The sequence below is a fragment of the Pteronotus mesoamericanus genome, unplaced genomic scaffold (assembly GCF_021234165.1).
Source record: "Pteronotus mesoamericanus isolate MK-2021 breed Mesoamerican mustached bat unplaced genomic scaffold, CSHL_Meso_final contig_25, whole genome shotgun sequence".
Taxonomy (NCBI): domain Eukaryota; kingdom Metazoa; phylum Chordata; class Mammalia; order Chiroptera; family Mormoopidae; genus Pteronotus; species Pteronotus mesoamericanus.
This window is the reverse complement of record NW_026555105.1, coordinates 23,703,807-23,716,204: the sequence shown is the minus strand read 5'-3', so window position 1 is coordinate 23,716,204 and position 12,398 is coordinate 23,703,807. Positions and strand designations below refer to the sequence as shown.

General features: G+C 36.5%; 1 protein-coding gene across 1 annotated transcript in view; it reads left to right on the top strand.

Moving 5' to 3' along the window:
- RNF24 (ring finger protein 24) overlaps positions 1-12,398 on the top strand; it is a 62,435-nt gene that overhangs the window by 43,850 nt on the left and 6,187 nt on the right. The window contains exons 3-4 of the mRNA XM_054573990.1: positions 5,991-6,033; positions 7,653-7,694. Of these exons, the coding sequence (XP_054429965.1) occupies positions 5,991-6,033; positions 7,653-7,694 (85 nt within the window). The remainder of the gene's footprint in view (positions 1-5,990; positions 6,034-7,652; positions 7,695-12,398) is intronic.

The following is a 12,398-nucleotide window of genomic DNA, read 5'->3' as shown; positions in this document are numbered from 1 at the left end:
GATTAGTTCTATTGTTGGGGCTTTGATCTGCTTTTTCATTTGGGCCATATTTCTGTCTCAGTGCACCTGTTACGTTGGGAGAGGTAGAGCCTTACGTATTCACCAGCGCGGGGCAACTCAGGTTGCTGCATTGTGACTCGGTCTGGATGTTTCTTCATTATCTCCTTCGTTGTTGGGCTTCCATACAGTTCAATTTTCTGGTAGTTCTGATTATTTTTTGTTTTTAAATTTGTTGTTGTCCTTCTTTGGGTGAAGAGGAAAAGTGTGTCTTCCTACACCCCCATCTTGGCCAGAAGCCTACTTTCAGTTCGCTCAGTCATTTTGAATGTGACAGCCACACAGTACATGCTCACTCAGTGGCATCTATCGCCCCCACTGAGTAGTAAGGTGAAGTTGTCGTTCACGCATGCGCATTCCAGCCTGCTCTCTTTGGCCACCAGATTACGTTGATGTCACACAAACCATTCTCATTATATTAACAACGGTTGGACTTTTGCTGGACAGACCTCGTGTATATAAGTAAATATATATCAATATAATTTATATGTATATATGATTGGCCAAAAAGTTCGTTTTATTCTGTAAGATGGCTCTAGTAGTGCTTAGTTGTCTTTAGCTTCATTTGAAACAGTTTTGTTAGATTGTATTGTGATAGCTGTCATTTCAGCCTGCATTTTTTAAAATAAACTTACAAAATTCATGATTTTTGTGTAGCCTTTTTAATATTGAAGATGGAAGAAAAAAAGCAACATTTTTAGCATATTATTCTTTATTATTTCAAGAAAGATAAAAATGCAACTGAAACACAAAAAGAGATTTGTGCAGTGTATGGAGAAGGTGCTGTGACTGACACAAATGTGTCAAAAGTGGTTTGTGAAATTTTGTGCTGGGGATTTCTTGCTGGGCAGTGCTCCACAGTCAGGTAAAGCATTTGAAATTGACAGTGATCATACCGAGACATTAGTTGAGAACAATCAACGTTATACCACACAGGAGATAGCTGACATGCTCAAAATATCCAAATCAATAAAGTTATTAGTGAAGATTTAAAATTGTGTCTTTCATTTTATGGAAAAAACTAAATGGACTTTTTGGCCCCTGGCCAGTGTGGCTTGGTTGGAGCATCATCTTGTAGACTGAAAAGCACACGTTCAGGTCATGTCAAGGTACATACCCAGGGTGTGGGTTCAATCCCCAGGTAGGGTGCATACATGAGAAGGCAACAATCGATGTTTCTCTCTCACATCAATGTCTCTTTCTCTCTCTCCCTCTTTCCCCCTTCCTCTCTGTCTAAAAGCAATGAAAAAAATTTCCTCGGGTGAGGACTAAAAAAATACACATATATGGAAAATTAGAAGTGTTGGCAAGGATATGGGGAAGTAAAAACCCACATATGTTGCTGGTGGGAGTGTAAAATGGCGCAATCACGGTGGAAAAGATTTCAGCAGATCCTCAAAAAGTTAAACATAGAATTACAGCATGACCCAGAAATTTCACTTCTAGATGAAGACCCAAAACAAATGAAAAGACATGTCTACACAGAAGCTTACAGAGTAATGCTTATAGCAGCAACATTCATTATAGCCCAAAGATGTATGCAACCCATATGTCCATCAGCAAATGAATGGATAAACAAACTGTGGCATATATTCAGCCTTAAAAGGAGTGAAAAACTGATACCTGCTACAGTTAGGATGAGCCTCAAAAACATTATTTTAAATGAAAAGCCAGAGAGAAAAGGTCACATATTATTATTTCTTTTATATGTGTATTTTATATATTATCCATAATAGGCAAATCTATAGAGACAGAAAGCAGATTATAGGTTACCAGGAGGTGGAGAAGAGGGGACTGGGGAGTGACTGCTCAGTGAGACCACATATTCTTTGGAGGGTGATGAAAATGTTTTGAAACGAAGAGAGCTGGTATTTGCACAACATTGTGACCACACTAAACACCACTGAATTATACAATTTAAAATGCTTAATTGTAAGTTATGTGAATGGAAATAAAGGAATATTAAAATTTTTACTAAAGGATTAAAAACCTCAAAATAAAATAGAAACTATTAACAATTAAATACATAGTAAGAAATTGAATGTATTATTAAAGCATTCCCACAAAGAGACTGTAAGCCAGGTAACTTTACCAGTGAATTCCTTCAAACATTTAAGAAAAATGACCATTCTTAAATGACTCTTGCAGAGAATAGAATACTTCTCAACTCATTATATAATGAGGCCAGCATAATTTTTATTAAAATAATGCAAAGCCTCACAAGGACATTACAAGAAAGGAAATTATAGACTTGGTTCTCTCATGAACAAAATATTAGTCAAGTTCAGGAATGTGCAAAAAGGTAGTACATTAAAACCAAGTGGACTTTATTCCAGGGATGAACATATCAATGCAATATACCACACAGTAAAAAGAGGGGAAAGTGATGGGGGTAAAAAGCATGTGGGACTTCTGGTCAAGATGGAGTGGTAGGTAGAGATGCATCATCTCCTCGTGCAACCATAGAAAGAATTACAACTAGATCTCAAAACAATGCCCAGAACCGTCAGAAAACTGAGCTGTATGGAAGTCCGACAATCAAGGATTTAAAAAAGCCAGATTTAGTTAGATGAGTAGGAGAGACAGGGTCACAGACAGGTGCAAAGACGCAGTGTGGCACAGAGTGGCAGAACAGACAATCCCACATGCATGTTTGGTGGATGAAAATTGGGAGGCATACCTTGGCAGCAAGTGATCCCAGCCCCAGGCCAGACCACACAGCCCAGGGTTTCAGCATCCGGAAGATAAATCCCCATTACTTCTGGCTGTAAAAACTAGTGGGGGTTGGGGAGGCAGAAGAAACTGCCAAATTTTCGGAAGACTCGGTTTAAAGGCCCTGTGCGGACTTAGAACATACGCAAACCCACCCACCTTGGGATTCACCACCAGGACAACAGCTTAAAGGTGCCAGGAACATAGGGGAAGTGGGTGAAATGACTGGAAACAGGACAAATGCCAGGAAAACCTCCAGAAGCCAGGGAACCGCATTGTCACCTCTCCGAGCCCTCCACCCACACAGAGCCACAAAGTGGTGAAGTGGGTTGCCCCACCCTGGCAATTATCTAAGGCTCCACCCCACACGATTTTTAGGTGCCTCTTCTACAATAGGCTACACTACTAAGACGGAGTTAAAGTAGCTCTACCTAATACACAGAAACAAACACAAGGAGGCTGCCATATGGAGGAGACAAAGAAATAAGGCCCAAATGAAAAAAGAACAAAAACTAAACGAAACAGAGATGACCAACCAATCAGAATCAGAGTTCAAAACACTATCAGGATGCTCAAAGAACTTGCTAAGTATGGCAACAACACAAAGGAAGAAGTGAAGGTTACACTAAGTGAAATAAAAATCTACAGGGAACCATCGGTGGAAGGGGAGAAGCTGGGATTCAAATCAATGATTTATTTGAAACATGAGGAAGAAATAAGCATTCAACGAGAACAGCAAGAAAAAAATAATTGAGAAATGAGTATGAGGATCCTCTGGGACATCTCCAAACCTACCAACATCCGAATCATAAGAATGCCAGATGGAGAAGAGGAAGAGCAAGAAATTGAAAACTTATTTGAAAAAATAATGAAAGAAAACTCCCCTAATTTGGTGAAGAAAATAGACTTACAAGTCCAAGAAGCGCAGAGTGCTGACCAAGTAGGACCCAAAGAGGACCACCCCAAGCCACATCACAATAAAATTACCTAAGATTAAAGATAAGGAAAGAATCTTAAAAGCAGCAAGGGAAAAGGAGAGTTTTCTACAAAGGAATTCCCATAGGACTGTCATCTGATTTCTCAAAAGAAACTTTGCAGTCAGGAAGGGACTGGCAAGTATCAAAATGTTTAAAAGCAAGGACCTACAACCAAGATTACTCTATCCAGCAAAGCTATCATTTAGAATGGAAGGGCAGATACAATGCTTCCCAGACAAGGTAAAGCTAAAAGAGTTCATCATCACAAAACCATTATTACATGAAATGTTAAAGAGACTTATTTAAGAAAAAGATCAAAACTATGAACAATAAAATGGCAACAAATTCACAACTATCAACAGCTGAATCTAAAAAAATCAAACTAAGCAAACAACCAGAACAGTAAACAGAATGATAGATATGGAGATCATTTGGAAGGTTGTCAGCTGGGAGGGGGAGAATAGGAGAAAAAAGTGCAGGGTTTAAAAAGCATAATTGGTAAGTACAAAATAGATGGGGATTTTAAGAATCATGTAGGAAATGGAGAAGCCAAAGAACTTCTGTGCACAACCCATGAACATGAACTAAGGGGTAGGAGGAGAATTGTTGGAGGGAAGAGGGGTTCAGGGTGGATGGGGGCAAAGGGAGGAAATTGGCGCAACTGTAATAGCATAGTCAATAAAATATATTTTTTTTAAAAAGTATCTGGTAGCCTTGGCTGATATGGCTCAGCAGATCGAGCCCTGGACTGCAAAGCAAAGGGTCACCAGTTTGATTCCCAGTCAGGGCACATGCCTGGGTTTCGGGCCAGGTCCCCAGTGGGGGGCATGTGAGAAGCAACCACACATTGATGTTCCTCTCTCTTCCTCCTTCCTTCCCCTCTCTCTAAATAAATAAAATCTTTTTTTAAAGCAATCTGGTAAAAACTAATACCTATTCATGATTTTTTAAAATCATAAACTAGAATAAAAGGGAATTTTATGTATGTGAATCAAGATTATCCACAAAAAATCTAGAGAAAACATCATACCTGATAGTGACATATTGATAGAGACATTGACTATCACTTTTATTTAACATTGTATTAGAGGTCTTAGCCAATGCAAAGCAAAAAGTAGAATAAAAGAAATTAAATAAAGTGTAAAGAAGTAAAATATATAAAGATTGTAAAGGTAGATTTAAGCTGTCACATATTTGTAGACAGAATGATTGTATATATTAAAAAATCCAAAAGATTCTACAGGTAAACTATTTAAAATTAATAAGTGAATTTAACCAGTTACTTGATATAAGATCAATGCACAACAACCTTTTTAGTATAGTAACAAGAATTAGAAAATGAAAAAAATTATCATTTATACTAGATCAAAAATTACCAAATACCTAGGAATAAATCTAATGAAAGATGTGTAAAGTGTTCCACCTAGAGATGTATGGACAGAAATTAAAACCTAATAAATAGAGGAATGTACTATGTCCATAGGTTGGAAACTCAATCTTGCAAAGATGTCAGTTCTACCCCAATTTATCTATAAATTCCACACAATCTCAGCCAAAATCTCAACTGATTTTTTTATTGAAATTGACAAGCTCATGCAATTTACATAGTTAAGAACAAAGCTTGAGTACTTATACTACCAGACCCCAAGACTTGTTACAGAGCTCCAGTACGTAGAACAGAGTGCTAGTCACATAGCACCCAGATCTTTCTTTCTAAATAACTATTCTCTTATGAAATAAACCAAGGTTCTTTGTAAAAAGTGGTTAATTCCACAACTAGGGCATGGAAAATGCAAGATGAGCCTGGAACATCTTTCAGTGCCAGTAAGCAAGGAAAAGACTGAAGTAAGCATGCTGACTGAAAAAAGCCAACACAAAAGGGTATATATACCAAATGATCCATTTATGCGAAGCTCAAAAATAAGCCTCATTAATCTACAGCGACAGAAAATCAGGAGAGTGGGTTCCTCTTAGGGGTGGATATTGATTGGGAGGAGTCATTTAAGGGGTACTGGAAAGATATTTCTTGATCTTAGTGATAGTTACACTGGTGTGTGTATGTATATGTATGTATATATATTTTTAATATTTCTTAAGATTCGTGTACATTATTAGGTATATATTATACTTATTTTTAAAGTAAGAAAAATTAGATATATTAAATATTGAAACAAGTGGACTGTCATCAATATAAAAATTGTTATATTGGTAATCGTAATATCGCATTGTTAATTTGTCTTTTAGGCTAAGACATCAAGCACACAAAGAATTTTATGCCTACAAACAGGTAAGAAATTTATTTCAGATTGGCTTTGATCGTGTTTTTTACCCCCAAAAAATGAGAACTTATATTTCCTCTCATTTTAAACTAGGATTTGTGTTCATTTTGACATTTCATTGCCAGTTTGCAGTACAAAAGAGAACAACTTTAAGTACTCTTCTTTTCTTTTTTATTTAAAGTTATAAAAAGTTCAGATGATAGAGTAATATAATTTTTTTTTCTCTAAGAGTTTCTTTAGCAAGACACAGAGAGACTTTAACTTCTCTGATTGATGGTACAGAACCATCTCCCCATGTTAGGATAACATACCTTTTTTGTCCATGTCTCTTTGAAATCTGAGCTCTTGGCCAGTTCCTTAGGTGTCTGCACTGATATCATAGGCTTCACGTGAGATTCATACACAGAGTGGAATGTTTTAGTTTTCTAAATGAATGAAACCTTTTGTCTCAGTTCTGTCATGATCTTGACAACCTACAAGATACTTGTATGTAAAAAATAAATAAATAACTAGTAAGTGAAATTGGTCTTGGTGGTCATTAAAAAGGTGAAATTGATAAAACTAATAAAGTTACAAGACATGATAAAAAAAATTGTCTTTAAAAAATATTGAATTTGCAATGCAATACATCCCTGCATAGCTAGATAGTAGCTTTTGGTTGTGATTTTTGAAAATATGATTTACCCTTAAAATTATTTTTGGTTTAGGAATATAAGATACTCAAAGTAGAGATTTTCTCCAAATTTTACTTCCCTGTTTTTTCACTTGAAAATGATATATATAAGCTAAATTCATTCTCAAAAATTTTCTATTTAAATAGTAATTTGCCCTCTTATCACTTGGTATTCTTCTTAAGTGATGGTCACTACAAAATCAAGTTAGGGACAGCACCTGGGTGAATTTTAAGTCTAGCTACATAACTCCAGATAAGACTGAAGTTTTCTGAGGATAGTAATGTATAATAATGAGCAAAACTTTTAAATTTAAGATTGATCTTACTTTTTAATCTTTTATAAATTATTAATCCTGGCTGGGTGTCTCGGTTGGAGCATCGTCCTGTACACCACAAAAAAAAAAAAAAAAAAAAAAGTTTGCAGGTTAGATCCCCATCAGGGCACATACCTAGGTTGTTTTGGTCCTGGTCAGGGAGTGTAAGGGAAGCAACCAATCAGTGTTTCTCTCACATCGATGTTTTTCTCTCTTCCTCTCTGTCTAAAATCAATAAACACATCCTCGAATGAGGATTTTTTTTTTTTTTAATGATAAATTGCTAGTCAGTCCCATCAGCCAATGCTGTGTTTTACTGAACCATGAGGCAGTTAGCCTTATTTATTTCCCCCCATGTTAGCACTTAGTCCAGATGGGCATGTGTTAATGTCTTTTCCCAAAATTTCATCTGTTGTCAAAGAGATTTTTAAATTGCTTTCCAGAAGAATTTTGCGTCATTGCTCAAGTTCAAAAAATGTTGGTAAAATGTTCTATCTCAAACTGTAAAAGAGAGTCTCTCCAATATTGAATACGAGGGGAAATGAGCTATATGCAAAAATAGAAGTATTTATAAATATAATGTGAAATTTTTTTAATTACATATTTAAATGGATATAAGAACACACTTTTTGCCTTACAGGTTATATTAAAAGAAAAAGTAAAAGAACTGAATTTACATGAGGTAAGTTGCCTTGTAAGTATTTTAGCTGTTTTCTAACAGAGTGGTATGCTGTGGTATGCTTACACATCTTTATTTCCAGAAGCTGAAAAAGTTAGATTTTGATCAGCTTAATAGAATTATTGAGGATGAGCTCACATAAAAATCAATTGTGTGAAGACTTTAAGAGAGTAACAGAACTCATATTTTTAAGAGGTTGGTGCCCATGTAAGATTGCATAGTGGCAGAGATGCTGCCTGCTGTCAGTACTATATGCGTAGGAGATAGATATCAATTAGTTTTTCTACTCAAGGTGAATTTGCAGTAATTTCACTCTTGAAAGTGTTCCCAGTAGTCCCTTCTTAACCATTGTCACAAAAAAGACAGTGATTATTTCTCGGGAGTAGGAGTTTGGGTAGGTGAGACAGAAGAATGGAATAGGGAAGATCATAGAGGGAGAGGTATATATCCTTGGGATTATGTAGTGTTGAGGTTGCATGGTTGCTGGTCCATACGTGTTTCCAGTCTTATGCTTTGTAACTTAAATACAAAGACATGTGTATATCCTGATATACCTTAAGACACACATGCTGTAAGAATTCTTTTTCATTTCAATTCTCGTGTTGCCTCTAACTACAAATGTTCAGAATTTTTAATTTTAGGGCCCTTTCTCTTCCTCTTTAAGTTTTTGAGTTGGTGTTTAAAGCAAAGACTTGGAAAGCTGCACGTGTGATATCTATGTTTTATATAGATTAGCTGTGGTGAGGTACATTGCCAGTCTCTTTAAAGATAGTTTGTGAAATTATTTGAATAATAATAATGATGATGGTTTATATTATTGTTGAACACTTTGAAGCCATCGACTGCTCCTTTGCTGTTTCTGCATATATTTTAACCAGAGTCAATAGGTTACAGCATTTTACACCTAACCTTGCATTAAACTCAAGCATCAATTACTGTTTTATTTTTAAATTTTCCCAAAAGTTAACTTTGGCATGTGGCCAAAATTAACATGCAGTAATAGAGGGTGATCCTTTTTCATTTGGGGTGTCTTTGATGGCCATAAATGAAAACATTAAATCCTGACATACCCGTACATTTGCAATATTGAATAGCCAAGTTTGTCAGGAATGGAAGTCTTTCTTATTGGTTTGACCCATCAATTTCCAATCTTGACCCTGAATAAGTGCATTGTGTTGCAGCATTGTGTATCAGAGTTGGTATCTAGCTGTACACACCAACTTTAGTTTCACTGAGTGTGACCAAGCTGCTGATCCACCCTCCCCCAGTTATTTGAAACTGTAGCAAGGAAAACCTAACTTTGCTTTACACCTTGTGTTTAGAGGCCAAGATGTAGTTTTCACAATTCATGTGGTTCTTTCCAGCTGCATTTCTTGGTAATAAAACTATTTTTTGTTATGTGTGTGGCCTAATTATACAGTGATACATAACTTGGTCCTGTGTAACCACATGAAATTTCAATGTGGATACTGTTATTAATGAAAAATTGTAATAGTGAAAAATCAGAGACAAGCTAAGTGTTCATCAGTACTGTAACAAATAAATAAAACATGATATACTGGCAGATTACGCACCAAGAGAGGGGGAGAGGAAAGGAAGAAGAACCTGATACAGTGACTCATACAATGAGGTACTGTAGAGCAAGCAAAATGAAGGAACAAGTTCTATCTATAAATATATCAATCAACCTGGCAAAAGCTCTAATGGGATCTTGATGAAAGCAAGTTGCAAAATGATATAAATGTTTATATGACATATGTAAAATAAACACCAGATCGTTCAAGGGTTTACATGCCTACTGCAAAGCACTGTACTGTTTAAGAAGGACATGTAGTGATCACACAGAGGACAAAAGAAGAAAAAGAGTAGGGGAAGTTGGTGTTTTATATGCAATAAACAGGTGTTTTATATGCAAACAGATGTTTGTTTTATATGATGTTTATTAAAGAAGGAAAGTAAATTAACATTAAATTTTAAAGTAATTTAAAAATTATTGACTACATAAAACATGTCAGACACTGTACTAAGCCATGGAGACACAAAGAAGCATAAAATACTAATTTCTGCTCTCAAGAAGTTAGAAGTCTTGTAGAGGAGACTGTAAATGAGACGAGTCATAGGCTGTGCAGACAGGAGCAGTCTGTTACCTGGTGTATGCACTGAGAGGCCCTTGAGAGGTCCGGTATTGCAGGACCGCATAGCTTCTTCGTGGCTTTTGCTCCCGTGAGAGTACCTTCCTGGGGCTGTGCAGGCTCGATGCCCAGACACCCCCACCACCACCTCCAGCTTCCTATGGCCCTTGAGCTATGACTTTTTATATTATTTTTTGTTTTGTTTATTTTTTTTCCTACCAGTCTAGGAGTCAAGCAACCCTTACAATAAGTCTTATTGTAACACTTATTATAAGATAGGTCCAATCTGTCTTTTAATTGGTGTGTTTGGACCATATTTACATTCAATGCAGTTATTGATATTTCAGAATTAGATCTAACCATTCAAAACGTGAGAATATATTGTCCTTCTATAAAGAAAAATATCCTCTCTTAAAACCCATAGTCACCCTGTTTATCTTTTCTTCGTCCATATTCTTTCTAAATATTTTTAAAATCCTCACCCAAGGATATGTTTATTGCTTTTAGAGAGAGAATTAAGGCAGGGTGTGGGGGGGAGAAACATCGATCGGCTGCCTCTCATACACATCCTGACTGGGGACAGAACTGCACCCTGGGTATATGTCCTGACCAGGGATCAAACCCACAACCTCCTGGTGTACAGAATGACACACCAACCACCTGAGCCGCCCTGCCAGGGCGCCTCCATCTTTTAATAGAGACGTAGAGGAACAGATTTCCAAAAGAAACATGTTTCTAGTTCTAACCATTGAAGTGGGATAATAAATGGCATCTAACGGATCCTGTGGTCAAGAGAAGCAGATGCCATGGAAGCTGTGACACTGGGGCATACAGTCCTAAGTAAAGGAGTTGTTAGGACTCAGTTCAAGCTAATTGTTGCCATGGGGGAATACAGGCCAGTTGTTGCCAGACCTGGGTTTTCTCAGGCAGAGCCTGAGAGTCTCGGCGTTAGTCTCTGACCTACTTGCCATTTGCATTTATTCTTTGATTTGTTCACCGCAGTGTTCCCAGCTCTGGTTATGACGCATAGTTGCTTTCTCCATTAAATTTCTGTTGCACCTTAGTCAGGAAATCAAATGGCCATATTTTTATGTGTTTCCAGATTCTCTATTCTTTTTTATTGATTTATGTGCCTATCTCCTTAGACACTATTACTGTAGCTTTATAGTAAGTCTTAAAATCAAGCAGTAATTCCTTCAACTTTATTCTTTTCCAGTACTGTTTTAGCTAGTCTAGTTCCTTGGCCTTTGCTCTTCCGTATAAATGTTAGCATCAGCTTGCCTGTATCTACCCCCCCCCAAAAAAAAATTCCTGTTGGGATTTTGATTAGTATTATATTAAATCTATAAATCATTTGGGTCATTTGGGAGAAAATTGGCATCTTTACCATGTCAAGTCTTCTAATTTGAACTGAAGTTTCTTATAGACAGCACATAGTTGAGCCATGTTTTTTAATCCACTCTGCCAATCTGTCTTTTAAGTGGTGTGTTTAACTGTTTACATTCGATGCAATTATTGATATTTTGGAATTAGAGCTACCATTTTATTGTTTGTTTTCTGCTTTTCCCTCTCTTTATTCCTTTATTTCTTTTTTCCTACCTTCTTTTTGGTTATTTCAACATTTTAGTATTCCATCTTATCTGTTGTGGTTTTGACTTTATCTTTTGTATAATTTTTTAGTGGTTGCTTAGAGATTACAAAATAAATACTTACAATCCATTTTTCCACACTTCAGTTGGAATTTTGAAACATTATACCCATATAGACCCCTCTAAGTTTCCCCCCTTAAATGCAATAGCTGTCATATCACATCTGTATACATTGAAAATCCCATCAGACAATGTTATTTCTTTTTGTTTTTAACCATTAGATATATTGTAAAGCATTTAGGACATGAAGAATAGTCAGTTATATTTATCCAGATAATTACCATTTCTGTTGCTCTTCATTCCCAGGGTTCTAAATTTAGTTGTTTTGTCATAGTCCTTCTGATGACCTTCCTTTAGCAATTCTTTCAGAGCAGATCCGCTGGCTATGAATTCTATTAGTTTGCCTTCATCTAAGAATGTCTTTTACCTCCTTTGCTGAAGGTTATTTTTGTTGGATATAGAACTCTGAGTTGACAGTTCTTTTTTTTTTCCATCCCTTTTAAAAATCTTTTGCCACTTTTTTCTGGTCTTGGTTTTCTGAAGAAAAATTCACAGTCATTCGCATGATTAATTCCCTATCAGTAAGGTGTCATTTTTCTCTGGCTTTGGTTTTCAGCAATTTAATTATGATGTCTGGGCATGGCTTTCTTTGGACCAGTTAGGGGATTATTCAGTTTCATAAATATATAGGTTTGTTTTTCACCAAGCTTAAGAAGTTTTCGGCCAGTATTTTTTAAAATTTTTCCCTGCATTGCACTCTTCCTGTCCTGCCACCGTGCCAAAGAAGGCCCCACTCACCTGCTGTTGCCATATGAGCCAATCAGAACACATAGCCATGCAGAACCCTGAGCCTGCATCTATAGTATAGTGGTAGAGCCATCCACGTAGCTTCTAAATTTTAACAAGTTTGGGTCCATCCCTTCTTC